Source organism: Saimiri boliviensis, chromosome 8 (genome assembly GCF_048565385.1).
Source record: "Saimiri boliviensis isolate mSaiBol1 chromosome 8, mSaiBol1.pri, whole genome shotgun sequence".
NCBI classification, from domain to species: Eukaryota; Metazoa; Chordata; class Mammalia; order Primates; family Cebidae; genus Saimiri; species Saimiri boliviensis.
In genome coordinates this window covers 78,268,352-78,287,535 of record NC_133456.1, presented here as the reverse complement: position 1 = coordinate 78,287,535, position 19,184 = coordinate 78,268,352, and the positions used below count along the sequence as shown (strand labels likewise).

The 19,184-nt window shown below is 36.1% G+C and overlaps 1 protein-coding gene across 5 annotated transcripts in view; it reads right to left on the bottom strand.

Moving 5' to 3' along the window:
• TP63 (tumor protein p63) overlaps positions 1–19,184 on the bottom strand; it is a 271,334-nt gene that overhangs the window by 148,586 nt on the left and 103,564 nt on the right. For all 5 annotated transcript variants that reach the window (XM_010337716.3, XM_010337717.3, XM_039478920.2 and 2 more), the window contains 2 exons: positions 10,914–11,042; positions 9,993–10,125 (listed from right to left, as the gene is read on the bottom strand). In XM_010337716.3, coding sequence (XP_010336018.2) covers positions 9,993–10,125; positions 10,914–11,042 — 262 coding nt within the window. The remainder of the gene's footprint in view (positions 1–9,992; positions 10,126–10,913; positions 11,043–19,184) is intronic.

Genomic DNA, 19,184 nt, shown 5'->3' with positions numbered 1-19,184 from the left:
GTCCTCTTCTTTTATTTTGTAGTTTTCCTTGTAGAGATATTTTGCCTTCTTGGTTAAATTTACTCTTAGGTATTTTACTTTTGTAGCTATTGTAAATGAAATTTTTGCCTTCTTGATTTCTTTCTCAGCTAGTTTGTTATTGATTTTTGTATTTTGATTTTGTATACTGCAACTATACTGAATTAATCAAATCTAGGTTTTTAGGTGGAGTCTAGGTTTTCTTAGATATATTATCAGCAAAGACAAACAATTTGACTTACTCTTTTCCAGTCTGCATGCCTTTTATTTCTTTCTCTTGCTTGATTGCACTGTAAGTCCTAGCCAGAGTAATGTTAAATAAGACAGCTGGAAGTGGGCTTTTCTTGTTACAGTTCTTAGATGAAAGGTTTTTAGCTTCTCCCCATTCAGTGTGATGTTAGCTGTGGATTAGTCATATACAGCCATTATTATGTGAAGGCATGTTTCTTCTATGCCTAGTTTGTTGAGAGGTTTTTATCATGAAAGAATGTTAAATTTTATAAAATGCTTTTTTTTTTTCATCTACGGGAATCATATAGTTTTGATCCTTCATCCTATTGATGTGATATATTACATTTATTGAGTTGCATATGTTGAATCATCCTTACATTTCTGATAAATCCTACTTTATCCTGATGTATCTTTTTTATGGTATGCTATTTATTCGGTTTGCTGGTATTTTGCTGAACATTTTTGCATCTATGTTCATCAGGAATATTGCTTATAGTTTTGTTTTCTTTTTCTTTTTTCTGTGTCCTTGTCTGGTCTTGGTATCAGGTTAATGCTAGCCTCATAGAATGTGTTGAACACAATGTCCTCCTCTTCAATTATTTGAAATAGTTTGAGAATAATTGCTGTTAGTTCTCTGAAAGTTTGGTAGAATTTGGTAGTGAAGCCATCCAGTCCCGGACTTTTTTGCTGGTGGAAAATTTTTATTACTGACTCAATTTCATGACTTGTTATTGGTCTATTTAGGTCTTTTATTTATTCCTTATTTGATCTTACTAAGTTGCAATATGTCCAGGAACTTAACTTGTAGGTTTTTCACCTTGTTAGTATATAGTTATTCATAATAGTCTCTGATGATCTTTTGTCTTTCTGTGGTATATTTCTTTTTCATTTCTGATTTTGTTTATTTGATTCTTTATTTTTATCTGGGTTAGTCTACCAAGCGGTTTATTAATTTTGCTTATCTTTTCAAAATCCAACTTTTGGTTTTATTGACCCTTTGCAATTTTATTTAGTCTATATTTTGTTTAGTTTTGCTCTGATCTTTACTATTTCTATTTCTTTCCTTCTACTAATTTTCTATCCAGTTTGTTCTTGCGTATCCATTCCCTTGAGGTGCATTGTTGTATTGTTTACGTAAAATCTTTTTACCTTATTGATGTAGGCATTTATTGCTATAAACTTCCCTGTTAGTACTGCTTTTGTTGTATCACATAGGTTTTTGATATGCTGTGTTTCAATTTTCATTTGTTTCAAGAAATTTTTTAATTTCCTCTTTCTTGACCCAGTGGTCAGGCAAAAACATGTTATGTAATTTGCATGTATCTATACAATTTACAGTATTCCTTTTGCTATTGTTTTTCCAGTTTTATTCCATTGTTGTCTATAAAGATACTTGATGTAATTCAAATTTTTAAAAGTTTTTTGAGACTTATTTTGTATCCTAACATATGATCTGTCCTTGAGAATGTTCCTTGTGCTGATAAGAATATGTATTCTGTAGCTGCTGGATAAAATGTTCTGTACATGTCCATTAGGTCAATTTGGTCTAATGCACAGTTTAATTCCAATGTTTCTTTGTTAACTTACTAGATGATCTGTCTAATCCTGTGAGTGCAGTGGTGAAATTCCCAACTATTATTGTATTATTGTGCTGAAGTCTTTCTCTTCCTTTATATCTAATAATATATGTTATATATATATGGGTGTTCTGGAGTTGAGTATATAAACATTTAGAATTGTATATCCCCTTGCTAAACTGACTACTTTATTATTACATAATGACCTTTTTTTCCCCTTAAAATCTGCTTTATCTGATATAAGTGTAGCTAGTCCTGCTTCTGTTTGGTTTCCATACATGTGAAATGACTTTTTTCATTCATTTACTTTCAATCTCTGTGTGTCTTTCCAGGTGAGATGAAATTCTTATATATATATATATATATATATATATTATATATTAACATATAATATATAATATCGTTGTATTTATTTATTTATTTTTATTTATTTTTTATTGAGACAGAGTCTTACTCTCTTGACCAGGTTGGAGTGCAGTGGTACGATCTCAGCTCAACTGCAACCTCCACCTCCTGGTTTCAAACAATTCTCCTGCCCCAGCCGGTCATGTTTTTTAAATCTATTCAATCAGTCTATATTTTTTGAGTGAAAAGTATATTCTTTTTAGAGTGAAGGTTGTTATTAACATATGAAGACTTATACCTGCCATTTTATTAATTAGTGCTTCTTTTGTGTAGTCTTTGTTCCTTTATTTCTCTAACTGTTGGTCACTTTATGCTACTTTATATGTTATATATGGTTAATTTTTTTTTTTTTTTTTTTTGGAATTGTAATTTGGTTGTTTTCTGCAGTGGTAACATTCGACACTTTTCCTTGTTTTTGTTGGTTGTATCATTGTTGTTTATATTTTTATGTGTTTCCTTCATGGTAAATATCCTCCCTTTGCTTCCAGGGTAGAAGATTCTCTTAAGCATTTCTTGTAGGGCCAACTAGTAGCAATAAACTCTCTCATCTTTGGCTTATCAGGAAAGATTGTATCTTCTTCATTAATAAAGGATAACTTTGCTGAATATAATATCCTTGGCTTTTTTTTTTTTCATTTGGCACTTAGAATATATTATTCTATTTGCTCCTGGCCTGTGAGTTTCTGCTGAGCAACCCATCCTTTGTCTGATGGGGGTCTCTTTATAAGTTACTAAGCATTTTTTTCCCTGCTTTTAGAATTCTCTTTGCCTTTTGAAAGTTAGACTATAATGTGCTGTAGAGAAAACCTCTCTGAATTTTGTCTTTTGGAAAGCTCCAAATATCATATTTGGATATAGAAATATCTTGCTTGACTTGGGAAGTTTTCACATATGGTTTTGTTAAATAAGTATTCTAACCCTTTTATTTGATTCTAAAACACCAAAAATTATGTTTTGTCCCTTTGAAGTATCTTATATATTATATATGCTTTGTTTTTATTTTGTTTTTATTTTTATCTAACTGTTATTTAAAAAAACCTGAGATTTCTAAGATTTCTAAGATTCTTCTGCTTGATCTAGCTGTTGCTGAAGTTTTCAAATGTATTTTATATTTCACTTAGTAAATTCTTCAGTTTCATAATTTCTGTTTGGTTCTGTTTTCTTAATGATATCCCTTTTGTAAATGTCTCATTTATATCCTGGCTTATCTTTCTGACTTCTTTCTGTTGTTTTCTAGTATTCTATGTCTCACTGAGCTTTTTAGTATCAATATTTTGAATTTATTTTATAATTTTAATAAATTTTTATTGGGATCTATTGCTGGAGAATTATTGTGTTCCTTTGGTGGTGTCCTATTTTCCTGATTTTTCATGTTTCCTGTGTCTTTTTATTGATATCTGCACATCTGGTAGAATAGTCACTTCTTCCAATTTTTTAAATTTGCTTTCATAGAAAAGGTCATGTTCCTGAAGATGTTATCTGTGAAATTAGATGGGTAGGAAATTTTGGCTTTTATTCTCAGTATGTACTGTTCTACAGTCTCTCTATAACATCTTCAGTTGTAAACAGCATCAGTGGTGTCTATGATTTCCCTGGTGGCTTAGGGTATGGTTGTTACTGGAGGCTGTGGTGAAGTTTTACTGGGGTCTGGATACCAGGTAGGCCAGTCTTTGGACCCCCACAGCAGCAGTAGTGGGCTGAGTATGCCTGTCTTTGGACACTAGAGGAGTGTATACCAGCACCATTGTTAATGAGTTGGAATGGCAGTGGTGAGCTAGGTGGGTAAGCAGGTTCTTGAACCCCTGTGTAGCTGGCATGTCATGGGTGATGGCATTAGAAGTGGTGAGGCAATCCTCTGGGATCCAAATATTCCACACTGGTATTGGCAGTGGCTGTGACAGCCTGGATAGGCCAGACTCCAGGCCTGCAGGTGATGTATATAGGTTGGTGGCAGTTGTGTGGTAGCAGCAGTGGATGGGTGGGCTTGACCAGAAGGAATGCTCAGGTGCCAATGGTGTACTGAACTGGGCAATCTTCAGGTCCCTAGACGGTATTCCTGATCACTGAGGGGTAAGGCCGAGTTGGGCGAACCTGTTCTTAGGCCCCCTGGTGGTGTGTGCAGGCACAGGCTATGGTAAGCAGAGGCAGGGTGTCAGGCCAGCACAATGTCGAGGTAAGGGCCACAGCAGCTACACAGTGGCCCTTCTACTAAGAAGGAAAGAGATTCTTTGAGAGTGTATACTTTGCTTGCACCTCAGCCCCACCATAGAGGTGGCAGCTGTGAGCAGTGAAATTTGTCTTGAGGGACATGAAAATGTGTGGCTGCTACTCTGTTGTGGGGTGGAGGAGTCACTGTAGTGGCTCTTGCCTCAGCCTTGGTGGCAGCCACTATAAGCAGGGAATGTCAATGGTGCTTCAAGGATGTGGAGATGCAAGGGCTGTTGGGTACCAGGGAAGGATGCAGTCTGGTGGGGGCTGAGTTTTTGAAATGATGTCGTGCTGCAGCTGCTAAAGACTCAGAGATTTGTGGGATTCATGAGCGCTCTTTCTGAGCAATACTGTTGAGTAGTCTTCAGCTCCTTATATTAGTCTTAGGGTCCATGATGGTCAAAGCGTTCTCCTTTGACTAGGACTGTAGGAGTCTGTGGTGGGAATGTGAACTGTGAGGGGTCTGCTCTACCCTTTCCCAATGTTAGGGAGCATTTCTAGACTCCCAGCTGATCCCTCACTTCCCTTTCCTTTCTTGTTTTTGGTGTTTCCTGTCAGTTCTCTGTTGAATTCTAGTTTTCTCCCTTAGATGATCTATTCAAAATGTGATAATCTACTTGACATTTGGGCTCCTCTCCATGGAGTAAGTGCATACGATGAATGTAGTCAATCCTTTTGAAGATTCCTTTCTAAAACTTTAAAGTCTGTAAAATTTCACCTGGACTTGCCATTTTAGTTATTATAAGCCATGCTGCAAGGAAGCCTTTATTTCTCTCTCTCTCTCTCTCTCTTTCTCTCTCTCTCTGTGCGTGCGAGTGTGTGTGTGTGTGTGTGTCAAGTTATAGGCCAAAGGAAAAGTATCTTTAAAATTAAATAAATTAGAATGGACAGACTGCCTTCCAATATTTCAATTTATACTCTCACATGAAATGAAAAGACTGCCTCTTCCTCAACAATCTCACCAGCACTGGCTATTATCATGAAAGTTTTGGCTAATCCAAAAGATATAATAATTAATCTCATTATTTCAATTCTCCTTTTATTAGTGGAGAATTTGAACATGTTGCATCTGTTGAACATTTGTACATTAATCATTTGTTAATTACCTATACCTTTTTCCAATGGGGAAAATTTATCTTTCTCTTATTAAATTTTAAATATTGAATATTGATTGAGGCTATTAAGCTTTTGTCGTGAATTATAATGTTTAAAGTCCATGTCTTTTTAATACAAATGTTTTTTAGTCAAATTTTTTTGTCTTATCTTTTAATACTTATGAGCTTCACATTACGTTTTTATAATTAATTATTTTTTTAACAGTCACCCAAACCTGATTATTTTTACTTTCCCTGTTTTGATCAATTTGACTCATATTTTAAGGCCTAAATAAAAATCACTTTCTCTGCCATGTGTTGCCAGTCTCAGACACACTAAATCATTTTTTTTCTGGGTCTTATAAAAACACATAAACACATACATTTAAGGAATTCTCATAGAAAATTTTATACACATTTTCCTTTTCTGCTATGTTAGTTATCATCTTCTCAAGGATGGAGATCATGATCTGTGTCACAAAGATCACAGGTGCAAAATTGTTACAGCTAGACCTACTGTATGTGCTTGAAATACATATGAACCCTGGATTATGTAAGATGTAGGGCATTATGCTAAGGGCTGCTGCCTAAGCCTTTCCAAACACAAATATGCTACCCAGATATTGGTCTTTTGATATGTAGAGCTGAAGCCTCCTGACATATATCTGGGATGATTCAATAATTATTTACAAAAAGGAATAGTTTTAAATAATTACTGCCAACTCCCTAGGGAAAAATCCAATACAGCTTAAAAGGGTTTCCTTCAAAGTTTACAAAGAATTAAAAAAACATTGCAAAAGCAAGAGTTATGTAGTTAGCATCAATCATTCTGGGAGAACTTTTAAGTGTTAATATTATTATATATCTTGTGAAGAAATGACAGGCATGAAGAAATGACAGGCGTGCTGACACAGTCTATGAATAATACAGAGCAACATATTCAGTTGTTTTCTTTTTCTTTTTTTTAGACGGAGTTTTGCTCTTGTTGCCCAGGCTAGAGTGAAGTGGCACAATCTTGGCCCACTGCAACCTTTGCCTCCCAGGCTCAAGCGATTCTCCTGCCTCAGCCTACTGAGTAGCTGGGATCACAGGTACCTGCCACCACACCTGGCTAATTTTTTGTATTTTTAGTACAGGCAGGGTTTCACCAGACTGGCCAAGCTGGTCTTGAATTCCTGACCTCAGGTGATTCACCTGCCTCAGCCTCCCAAAGTGCTGGGATTACGGGCCTGAGGCAATGTGCCTGGCCTAAGGCAACATAACAACAGAATCAAGAACCTAGAAGTTCCTTGAAGAGACTAAAATGTCTAATTTTTTGGAGAGGCTCCATTTGCCTTTATTTGCTAACCCAAAGGAGTTCATTTTTCAATGATATTAAAATAATTCTGATTAGAACAAAACATGGTGATTCCATTTCATGACTAGTTATTTATATTTAGGTTGTATCAAAAAATCAGTGAAACTGGGATAACTTTCTCAAGTTCAAAATTTCTGTCCCTAAGAATCTGACATGTTTTCTCATGTCCATAAGTTCATATTTCTTGTATAGTGAGAGAATGCTTGGCTGAGATCCCAACTTAATGAAATATTATATTCAAGAGGAAAGTAGTTTATATGCAGACTTTGAAATTTACTTAGTTATTAACCTATACATGGAAAAGAGAAAAGAAAATATGCTACCAAATAATGGGAAAAAAGGGGCCTCACACCAGTTGTAGCAGTCAGGAAAGACTAAGAATATAAAAGGAGCCTACTCCCTACCTTCCAAACCAGAACACTAGTTATTAACATCCTGGGTAAGTTTATAATTTTTCCATTCTTGTTATCCAGCTCATTTCTGTGGCCTTCACACATGTATATGAGGATATGAAAATGTTGGAATAGTCGTAAGGCAAAAGAAGACCCAGGATTTCTATGTTTTTAGGAATATTTCAGATGATGTTTTTTTCTGTTTTTTTTTTTTTTTTTGTTTGTTTGTTTTGTTTTGTTTTTTGATTTTTGCACAGACAGAGCAGCCACAAATATGCAAGTTTATTCAGTTAAATTCATTCTCACTCTACCTGTATGTTCCTTTCAATAGATACCTCCATGTGCCCTATTTCATTTACCTCCCTTGCAAAACCTCCTTTGTTTTCATTTTGTTTTTTAGCTCTGAGTCTCCAACTATGGGGACCCCCTATGTACCTTCAAGCACTGGGCATAACAAGTACAGCCCTGTCCTACTTTAGAGACAAATACACAACTATAAAACCATGTAATAAGTAATTATTAGGCATTAAGGGACAAATAAGAATTGGCCAGAGGAGGAAAAAAAAAAGTGAATGTTATCCTCCAGGAGAAAATTTCCTAGAATACAAGGAAGTAAGAAATAATATGGCACATTAAGAAACTACATGCTGAAAACAGGTGTGGTGACTCATGCCTGTAATCCTAGCATTTTGGGAAGCTGAGGTGAGTGGATCACCTGAGGTCAGGAGTTTGAGACCAGCCTAGCCAGCATAGTAAAACCCCGACCCTACTAAAAATACAAAAATAAGCTGGGTGTTGTAGCGCACACCTGTAATCCTAGCCACTTGCGAGGCTGAGGCAGGAGAATCACTTGAACCCAGGAGGTGGAGGTTGCAGTGAACCAAGATCGTGCCACTGTACTCCAGCCTGGGTGACAGAGGGAGACCCTGTCTCAACAAACAAACAAACAACTACATGTTTCCGTGTATAAGAGAAAATTCTTCATTTTTAAATGTCTTTAACTTTTTGCCAACTTTTATGAGTCCAAGACTCAGAATAGAAAATCCCTGGAGAGAATACAATAACAGGTTTTCTTAGGCAGGTTCTATCCATCATAATTGACGATATTTTTATAAATACAATAACAAGTTTTCTTAGGCAGGTTCTATCCATCTTAATAGACAATATTTTTATGAAAATTGGGAATATCCTAATTTTTAAGTATCTGTAAAATCAGAATTTACAGATATTTATATTGAATTATGATATATTTCAAGTCCTTGAGTGACCAGCCCTTTGAAATTAGTTGATAGTTTGATTTCACTAGCTCAAGGACTGAGAACTATATCTCTATTGGAATGAAAGGGACCAATGAAAAAATGTATTTTTCCCTTATCAAATTAGTGATAAAGCATCCATGTATTTGCAGAGTTATAACTGCTTTTGTTTCCTCTTGTCTTTCTCCACTTTACCTTCTCTCAGTATTAAGCAGTACATTCCATATAAAAAAAAGACATAGCAAAATTTCCAATAAAACATCTCAAACAAGACAAGGCATTTTAAAATCATTCCCCTAATCTTGTCAACAGATACGCTGTGATACCCCACTCTCTAGCTTCCCCTCATTACTTTTCTAGAAATCCTTGATAGAAAAGATAGCAGGACCTGTTTGGTAAATAAATGATAATAAAAGAAAATCCACCAGAGTTATGAAACTCCACAAACACAGGAAATCTCATCTAAACATCTCAGAAAGGCATTTTAATATCACTAACCCATTAAACTCCTTAGCTTACCTGGGAAGTTTGTAGCACCTATGATCTTACCACTTTATAAATGAGAAACTGGGGCCTAAAATTATGAGTGACTCAGTGGTACAGCCAAGAAAAGCCTGTTTTGTGTATTAGCTTTTTTTTCTTTCTTCTTAATCTATTATCAGCTATTTAAACCTGCATATGCACATAAATTTGTCTCTTCCTCCTGAATTAAAGAAGGATAGAGAGGTGGTTTGTCATAGTAGGAAGTGCTCTGGATAGGACTCAGATCTAGTATCTGATTCTTGGCTGGGCACAGTGGCTCATGCCTATAACCCCAGCATTTTGGGAGGCTGAGGTGGGCAGATCACATGAGACCAGGAGGAGTTTGAGACCAGCTTGGCCAACATGGCAAAACCCTGTCTCTACTAAAAATATAAAAATTAGCCAGGGGTGGTGGTGCATGTCTGTAATCCAAGCTACTTGGGAGACTGAGGCAGGAAAATTTCTTGAATCAGGGAACCAGAGGTTGCAATGAGCAAAGATCATGCCACTGCATTCCAGCCTGGGTGACAGGGTGAGACACTGTCAAATATATATATATATATATAATAAATTTCGGATTCTTTCTCTGTCCCTACCAACTAGAAAACCTCGGGCTGGTACCATCTGCTCTAAATTAGGGTTGACATGAGGAATAATCAAGATAAAAATGTAAAGAATCTCCCTCCCCACACCAATGGAAACATATATATATATGTGTGTGTATATGTATATATATATATTATAGACATTTGAGGCAGAACCAAAATCCATAAACCACTCCTAATCTCCTCTCAGCTAACCGTGTTGACTCTCTTCCCAAAGGCCTTGCCCATTCGGAGCCACCTGCCTTTTTACACATTACTGAAAAGTCAGATTTCTCAGAGCGTAGATAGCACAGCCCAAAGACTAAGGAGAAAGCCGATGCCACTCACCCACATGGGGTCACTCAGGTCGGAGTCCTGCATGCGGATACAGTCCATGCTAATCTCAATCTTGTTTGTCGCACCATCCTCTGATGGTTCATCCACAAAATTCAAGTCAATGGGCTGAACTGAACATATAGGCCTAACACATAGGAAAGAAAAAAGTGTGTTAGGCACAGAAAGGGACTAAAACATACTCATGCTGTTGTTAACAACAAGCACTTTCTGCTTCAAAGTCAGCGAGGCTCAAGGCTTTTCACTTACTTGGAGTTAGAAACCCTAGGTTTGAGTCCTGGCTCAACCATTTATCAAATGTGTAATTTCAAGCAGTTCAAATTTAATCCACATTTGTTAAATGGGATCATGACCTCTGCCCTCCTTAGATAACTACTGGGTAGACTGCAGGAAATAAAGGATGTATCGGAGATAGAGTATTTTATACTCTATTCTTAAGAGTCTCCAGTGTGCTGATAAACTCTTTCACCTTCTTCTTAACTTACTCACTTACCCAAACCTGCTTGTAATAAAGAAATAATAATACTTTATACAGCAAGGTATAAATGAACAACAAAATTTAGTGTTTTATCTTCTCAGGGAGTACCTGCATTATAAAGTAGGTGAGTCTTCAAACGAATGGATTCGGAGTATCAGAGCAACATTGGGGAAGTGATTTTGGTGCAGGAGGCTTGAGGCCCTCCAAAATTACATCACCTTGGATTAGTAAGGATCTTTTTGTGTTAGAAACTGAATAAAGCCACCACTGAATTTTGAACAAAGAAATGGCATTGGAGTCATTAACTTTTCCTAAATAACTTCTATTGATTCTAGAAAAAAAAAACATGCCCTAGTAAGCAGTATTTTGACCATCCACATTTACATATGTACTTATTTAGCTTAAGCACAACATTTTTTTGCTTGTTTTATACTTACTGTTCCAGAAAATCCCAGATATGCTGGAAAACCTCCGGACTGAGGAATTCATTTGTCTGTGTGCTCTGGGACATGGTGGATCGGTAGTAACTTTCTTTCCAAGAGAAATGAGCTGGGGTTTCTACGAAACTTAAAAGGACAAAAATGAAACTAGTATTGTACTTTCTGTATTTTATGATACTGAATATTTAAATTAAAGCATACTCTATCATGAAAACATCAAGTGAATCTATAAAATCATTCAGGTATATATGTGGCACAAGTTATAAGTTGCATAACTGACATTTATTTCTTCAGGCAGAGTCATGAATCCAATTTTGTCATAAAATCAGGCAGACCTCCAAAGCTAGACAATTACATCTTTTATCAAAGCTCTCCTAATAATATTATTACACTCTATACCCCCACTAACCAACATCCATGTTCTGTAGATTTCAAAAAGAAAATAAACATTTCCTAATTAAACTTGACAGCAAGTCTGACCTATCATTAAACCCATTTTATAAGAGTCTCAACTGATTATCTGCCCATTTTGGGCAGGTAAGAAATAGAATCAGGAAACAAGTAAGAAATAGAACCAGGAAACAGAAACTAGCTCAGTAAATTTAAATTTTATCTTCAGATTAATCATCTCTTCCATAACTACAATCTTAGTGTCACACTCAGGAACAAGAAGCTCAAACCTGTGGACCTAATTTTTTAAAATTTTTTTAATCCAGCTGGGCGCGGTGGCTCACGCCTGTAATCCCAGCACTTTGGGAGGCTGAGGCGGGTGGATCACAAGGTCAAGAGATCGAGACCATCCTGGTCAACATAGTGAAACCCCATCTCTACTAAAAATACAAAAAATTAGCTGGGCATGGTGGCGCGTGGCGCGTGCCTGTAATCCCAGCTACTCAGGAGGCTGAGGCAGGAGAATTGCCTGAACCCAGGAGGCGGAGGTTGCAGTGAGCCGAGATCGCGCCATTGCACTCCAGCCTGGGTAACAAGAGTGAAACTCCGTCTCAAAAAAAAAAAAAAAAAAAAAAAAAAAATTTTAATCCCCAGTTACTTACCTTGATGTGTGGGTGGTTCTTAATTAAAATGTAGAATTGCATGTTAGACTTAATAATAAGCAAACATCTGAACACTTTGCAAGTGAATCCTGTTTCTATTTGCATCATTTTTGTGCTGTACACTCAAGTTTACTTTTTAAAAAACTTTTCTCTTTATATATTTGGAAGAAAACATTAGCTTTCTCAGAAGGTGCACTCTCCAAATCTAAATATTATCTGGACAGATCATCTTAATATGTGATTTGTTGTGATAATCAGTAGACTAATTTTATCCCAGGATAAAATTAGCTAAGTTCTTAATTATTACTGTTCCTGCTAATATATACATCCTGTTAATATATATATAATGATTATCCTGTGAATATATCCAGTTTATATATATATAGATAGATATCATTTATATATAAATATTTTAAATAATATTTATCTCTCTCAAAATATTTTGAATGAATTTTAAATTGAGGTAATTGTAGATTCACATGCAGTTTTAAGGAATAATACAGAGAGATCCCATGCATCCTTTACCTAGTTCCCTCAATAGCTACATAGTGTAAAACTACCATATAATATCAAAACTGGGATAGTGACATTGATAAAATCCACTGATCTGTCTCATAAATCTTCAGTTCTACTTATACTTATTTGAATGTGAGTATAAATGTATGTATTTCATTTTATACAATTTTATCACATGTGCGGAATACTGTATTTATCACCCCAGCTAGTATTAAAGGATTTGAAATATGAGATGGGTACAGCCAGACTATGCTTTATATTGGTAAATCTGAAAATTGTGTGATGGAAGAATTTATAGCTTGTCAGTTTGTGGGTAAAGTGGTTATTTAGAATGTTCTTGCCTCAGTTCAGGTAAGACAACCAAAGGACAAAAATCAATGGAAACAGAGAAGACAGGGACAAAGTCAATTATCAGTAAAAAGACTAAACGAGGTATTGGTTGTGTTACGAATGAAGGGAGAATGAAGAGTCAAAGATAACTTCAAGTTTTTAGCTTGCTTTGCTTGAACTGAGTGGTGGATGATTCTACTAATTATATCAATGAGTACAGTTAGAAGATCTGGCTTGAAGAAAGAGAGATGATAAATCACGTTTTAGCATGTTGAGTTCTAAGTACATAGGGATGTGTAAAAACTGAAACCAACTTAAATATGCCTTAAACACTAGGGAGAAAAATAGACCAAAAATGTAGAAACAAATCTTCCTCATAGGGCAAAAATGAATCTGTGAGAGTAGATGCAGTGACCTACAAGGAATAGGTGCAATGAGGAAAGGTAAGCGGGGCTCCATTTAGAAAACCTGGGAGCTAACAGACTCTGAGAAGTTTCTGGGATGTTAGAAGCCAAGGTAAAAAAATAATAATCAATAGTACTGTAAGGCAATGGGAACTAGGAAGATAAGACCTGAAAAAATACCTACTAGGCTTAATATAAGGAGGTCATTGGCAACCTTGATATTAGAACCTTCTGTAGATTAATGATACCCTCAAACTATTTTAGTGTTTTGAGGAGTAAATAGAGGTGTGTAAAGGAAATGTTTTTTGGATACAATTAGTTATGAGAAGAACCTGAATTCTGCCTAAAGAGGTTAAAGAGAAAGGAAGGAACTAGTGGGGAGAGAGAAAATGTCAAGATATTGGAAAGAAAGGGAATGGCATGGTAAGAAATCCTGGAAGAGGCAGGTAGGAAAAGGTCAAAGCATAGGTAGAGAGAATGGTCTTGAACTAAAACCCCTTAAACTCTCACTCTAGGATGAAGTAGATGACAAATTTAAGTACAGATATAAATGTTTTCATAGAAGATAAATAGAAGTCAAGACCGATGACTTCGAATTTCTTGATGAAGCAGGAGGGAGACATGGCCATCTGCTGAAAATTGAGGGGCCCAGACATTAAGTGACTATTCGGGAAATAAAAGTGAGGGTTTAGAAATATGGATGAAATTAGAAAACATGAATTTGACATGGCCCCAACCCGCACAGTTATGTGATTCTCTCCAGCTTATACCACTAGGGAAGGGGGCAAAAAAAAAAAAAAGAAAAAGAAAAAAAAATAGATGAAAACACTACTACTGTCATTTCACTGGAAAGGTTACATCAGAGAATTAAGAGAATTGTGAAGACTGGCTTTGGACTCAGAATGAAGAGGTCAGGAAGAGAAGCTAAGACAAGGAAGGGAATGGAGAAATAAGAAAACTATGCCTCTATGAGGTCAAAACACAGGTATATAGGGAAGCAATAACGAAGTTGAATTGGAAGAAATGGAAGAGTGGGATATCAAAATTGATGAAGTACCTATAATGAGAAGACCATCTGATAATCCAGTATCTTTAAATTAAAAGGGTGCATTAATTTTCTTCACTTCTTTCTTGAAATTGTGGCCGACTTGGTTTGTTTACTGCCAAATAGTGAGTAGAGAAGAAGTAAAAGTTAATGAATTTAATGCTGAAGTGAAATTTGTAAAGAATACTCTCATGGCGACACTTTTGAATATGTTTGATTTACATTAAAATTTGTCTTCAGATAAAACTGAAGTACAAGAAAACAGAAAAAAATAAATGCAATTCCTAACAAATGCCAAAAATAGAAGTGAACAAATGCACAAATTATTCAAAACTCAAAATGCAGATGAACTCCTATATGAGTGGTCAATACGTGGACCCATAAGTATATCCCCAGTATCCAAAGATCTAAACGGGATGCCTGATAGCTCAAAAACCAGAGGAGTACTAGAAGATAAACATCGCCACATAAAGTACGCTCTCAGCAGTAATGATATTAGCAGAAGAGAGTCAAAGTATGAGTATTTATTTAAGTTGGCAGTAATTTAGATCCAGTTTCTAAAGACATTGAAAGGCAATGTGACCAACATCTTCAATAATCAAGACCACGGTGGATTAAAAAAGAAGAGAGTTACTTAGAAGGAAGACATTATCTCTAAAGCAGAAGAGAGAAAAAGAGCATTGGTTCCATACTTATTATCTATTTCTATTACTCCCTTATTTCCACATAGTAAGTTCTGGTTCCTATTTGTACTGATTTTGTTATTTCTTTGTTTTGCTTTTATCTCTAGTTTCTGACTCCTAAAAATCATTTCCCTGTATTTCTAACGTCACCACGATCAGCTATGAAAACTTGGACAAGCCTCCAGACTCCTCAAACTTCAGCTTCCTTGCACGTGACAGCAGGAGACGAGGATCTCCATGTCGTTGCCTTTCACATGCCTACCCAACCCTCAATGTTCTCTTCCTTACACAGGACTTCCTAGTTCCTAATTTAAATATATTTTTTCTCTTTTGAACTTTGTTCTTTCAGTTCATCTCATCAATGCTACGTGATCCTACTTTGCTTGTACAACAATCTACTGCAGAGGATTTTAGGTAATTTGTGGGTGAAACACATCTCTCTCAACTCTGTATTTCTTGTGGTTTTATAGCTCCATAAGGACAGAGCGGAAGAATTGCAAGTTTTGGAGTGGGGCTGACCTGGGTTCAATCTCAGTTCTACTAAATGACATGCTGTGAGGCCATGGCCAAGTTACTCAATGTCTTTGAACCTTAGTTTCTTCAACTATACTTCCCGCAGAGGGTGGTTGAGAGGCTTACCTTAAATGTGCTACATAATTTTTATACAGTACCTAGTAGTCAATGCATTCTATCAGATAAAGTTCTACATCAGTTGCATCCAGGAAATACTTGCTGAATTAAACTGACTAGATAGTGTGTTTGAATGATGTGTTTAAGCTTTTAAAGTGTCACACAAAAATGAGGTAATTATATCAAACTCATTCCTCATTCAAGCTTCTTCCAACTGTGACCTTGGGTCAAAACAATACCCTCATCATCACTCATTTTCTTCAAGATCACCTTTATCTTCCACTGGCTACATTAAATGAGGCAACTTTACCCCTCTCAGTACCTCAAGCTTCAAGGGGGCTTGATTATAAAAGACAGGGGTGATGGAGGGGAGTTGGAATTGATCAGCCATTTTCAACTTGTGTTTCAAGAAACCCTCAGTTTCCTGGTGACTCAGTGTGTTCACCAGAGGTAAAGAGACAGTCGGTGTCAGCAGGACTTGATACACCCCTCCTTAATATCATGAAGCTCAGCTTTTTCTTGTCTAAGGTATATTAGGATTCTGAACAAGAGTACATTTAAAGAAATTGTCTGTTTCTTAAACACAAAAACAAAAGAAAGAAAAATTAATGGTCCATGTTGGGGATCTTCATGGCCTTTCCTTTTCATGCTCAGTATTAATTTCCATTCTATGGATAAATATATAAAACATTATTGAGAGAAAAAGGAGGAAAGTGATTATCTGGTGTCATAGGGCAGGAAGAGTGAAGAAAATCCTACCTATCTTCCAAGTCTTTACCTTTGGGTGACTCTCAGTATCAATTTACTCATAGAACAATTACTCTGTTCAAAGGTTTTTGTCAAGACAGTCATACCTAAAGATAGAAAGTCCAAAGTCATTTTTTTTTCTTTTTACGTTGTTTTTCTTGGATTAACTATCTCACACTCTGCATTAGCTCAGGGAAAAAGTGTGACTTGAAAACATCAAGAAGTATCTGCCAATGGTCTGCATTCCCTCTTCCTTTGCCTGTTCCTCCCTGAATGTTGTCACTTTAGTCTGTTGCACTAAATTATTTTCTGTCAGTGTGCCTGAAAATCTCCAAATCCCTAAAATTTCAGATTCCAAATGACCTTAGCTGCATAGATGGGTTTTAGAAATAATAGACCTCAGAGGCCATCTAGTTTAGTTTTTCTAATTTAACAGAGAGAAAAACCAAAATCTGAGAAGAACTGGTCCACCCTCGTTATATTACATGAAAACCTAAGTATTCCTTTTTTCTTTTTCTTTTTTTTTTGAGATGGAGTCTTGCTTTCTCACTTAGGCTAGAGAACAGTGGCCACAATCTCACTGCAACCTCCGCCTCCTGAATTCAAGCGATCCTCCTGCCTCAGCCTCCTGTGTAGCTGGGATAACAGGCAAGTCCCACCATGCCTGGCCAATTTTTATATTTTTAGTAGAGGCGGAGTTTCTCCATGTTGGCCAGGCTAGTGTCAAACTCCTGACCTCAGGTGATCCACCCTTCTCAGCCTCCGAAAGTGCTGGGATTACAGGCGTGAGCCACTGTGCCCAGTGCTAAGTCTTTATCTATAGCCTAATGAGAAAAAATTTGAGCATCAGAAACAAATTCTTTTTATGAACTGTCTAAGCCTTGACCTCTTTTAACAGTTCCCATACTTACTCCCCACCTTTGGAACACCCAAACTTAAAGCTATAAAACTACAAATACACTTGATTGTATATAAACATCAATATAAACTCACTTAACAAAAGAAAACAGCACTTAGTAGTGATGCAGACCAGAAGCTCATTGATGCTATTAGATTTCCTGGCTCAATGGCCTCCTTGACAGGGAGTTAGTAGTTGTGAAAGAGACTGCTGCATGAGAAATCTCAAATAGGGACCTCCTCCTCACCAATTTTGATCAAACTCAGATATCCACACTGGGAGGATGGGATCACAAACAGGTATAAACCTTTGAGGACCTCACAGAATGTCAAAGTCTATACGTGATGATCTTTAGCAAGGATAGGGAAGTTGTTCAAGGTCACTCAAGCAGTTGTTAATAAACCTGAGATTTAAATTTAAGATTATATTGTTTCAAAGCTCATGCTTTACTAAATTATATATATGGCTCCCAATTTTCATTCACCATAAAACTTGGGCAATATGAAGTTTTCATAGTTAAGAGGAATATTTTTTTCTGTGAAATAACTAAATATTTTACTAATTTTGTCTCATCAAAATAGTGATCCTTTTCCTACAATATGAGCAGAAAATTGGCATAGGAAAACTAGTAATGTTAGGTGAATGATATTTACAGAATGCTTGGCCTTCTGCAGATTCTCAATGTTGTCAGAAGGAATAACTCTTAAATGTAACGTAAGAAAAGACAGTAGTTAGGATTACTATTGCTCAAGGAAACTAAAGCCCTCACATACTCTGGAAGTACTCCCAACCCTTAGATAAAAGTGATTCAAAACTCTAAATATGACTTCTTCTGCCACCCATCCATCCAATTTATCCATCCATTCAATTACTGCTTAAGCCTTAATTATCAACCTCCCTAGATCTTTTTTGCAAAATGAGTCTTCTGGTCAGCTTCAGAAGCATTCCTGACCACACAATTCCTTTTACATTTTTAGTTCAGAAAACATTCCAATACTTAGAGTTTATTCTGCCATTATTGTAACTATTCCATCATTAATCATCATACTTAGTTTTGAGGATGCCAAAGAAAACATTGATACCTTTTAGTATATTGCCTTTTTATTGTTCCTAACAGTGCCCAAGTACCCTGGAGGACTAAATTTATTCATAAGCTTGAGATAAATCCACCTTCAAAACTCACTTGCAAACTCTAAATTAAGCCCATTAGCATCTTGTTTTCCTTAGATGGAAATCTTTCCTTTTCAACTTCATATGGAAAAATATAAAGTTCCTTATCTGCTCATCCCAACTCAAATCCATGTCGGCTTGACTCTCAGAAAACAAACCTTCAAAGAATAACATTTTAGACCATTTTGTATGCCTCAATATTTCCATTTGCCATAATTCAAACAATACATTGTTATCAAGGAATTCCTTTTTCTTTTTCTATATCACTGAACCAATATATTCTTAAGAAACTCTCTTTTGCATATTTCAATACTCATTTCTCCTTGTTTACTTCCTTTCCATCTTCAGAAGTCTTTTCTCTCCTGATCGACAGTGACCTGTCTTAATATCTGATTGCCCAAAGCTTCACAGCTTGCTTCTTCCATGATCATTTACCATGCAGTCAAATCCCAAATTTCTCCCATTAAAGTTTTATATATTTAGCCCAAACTTGTCAGTCATTAATCTAAGGGAGTGTCCTTTTTCTTTCTCAATTACCAAATTATCTAAAGTCTTAGGTTTTGTGGTCTGTTCTTTATCCTAAACAATTTCTTCCTTAAAGGTAATTATTTCTCTGAATATAATCTCCTTCACTCCTGATCCCCATCCCATGAAACCTTCTTGCCTTTTTCATTAGTCAGTATTTTCTTAACTTAAAGGACTATGTAACGATCAGCCTTCTCAAGGAGAATTTTCATTAGGTTACTCCTTTTGTGACTGAGGATTTACAATCATTAACTCTGCATCCTTGACA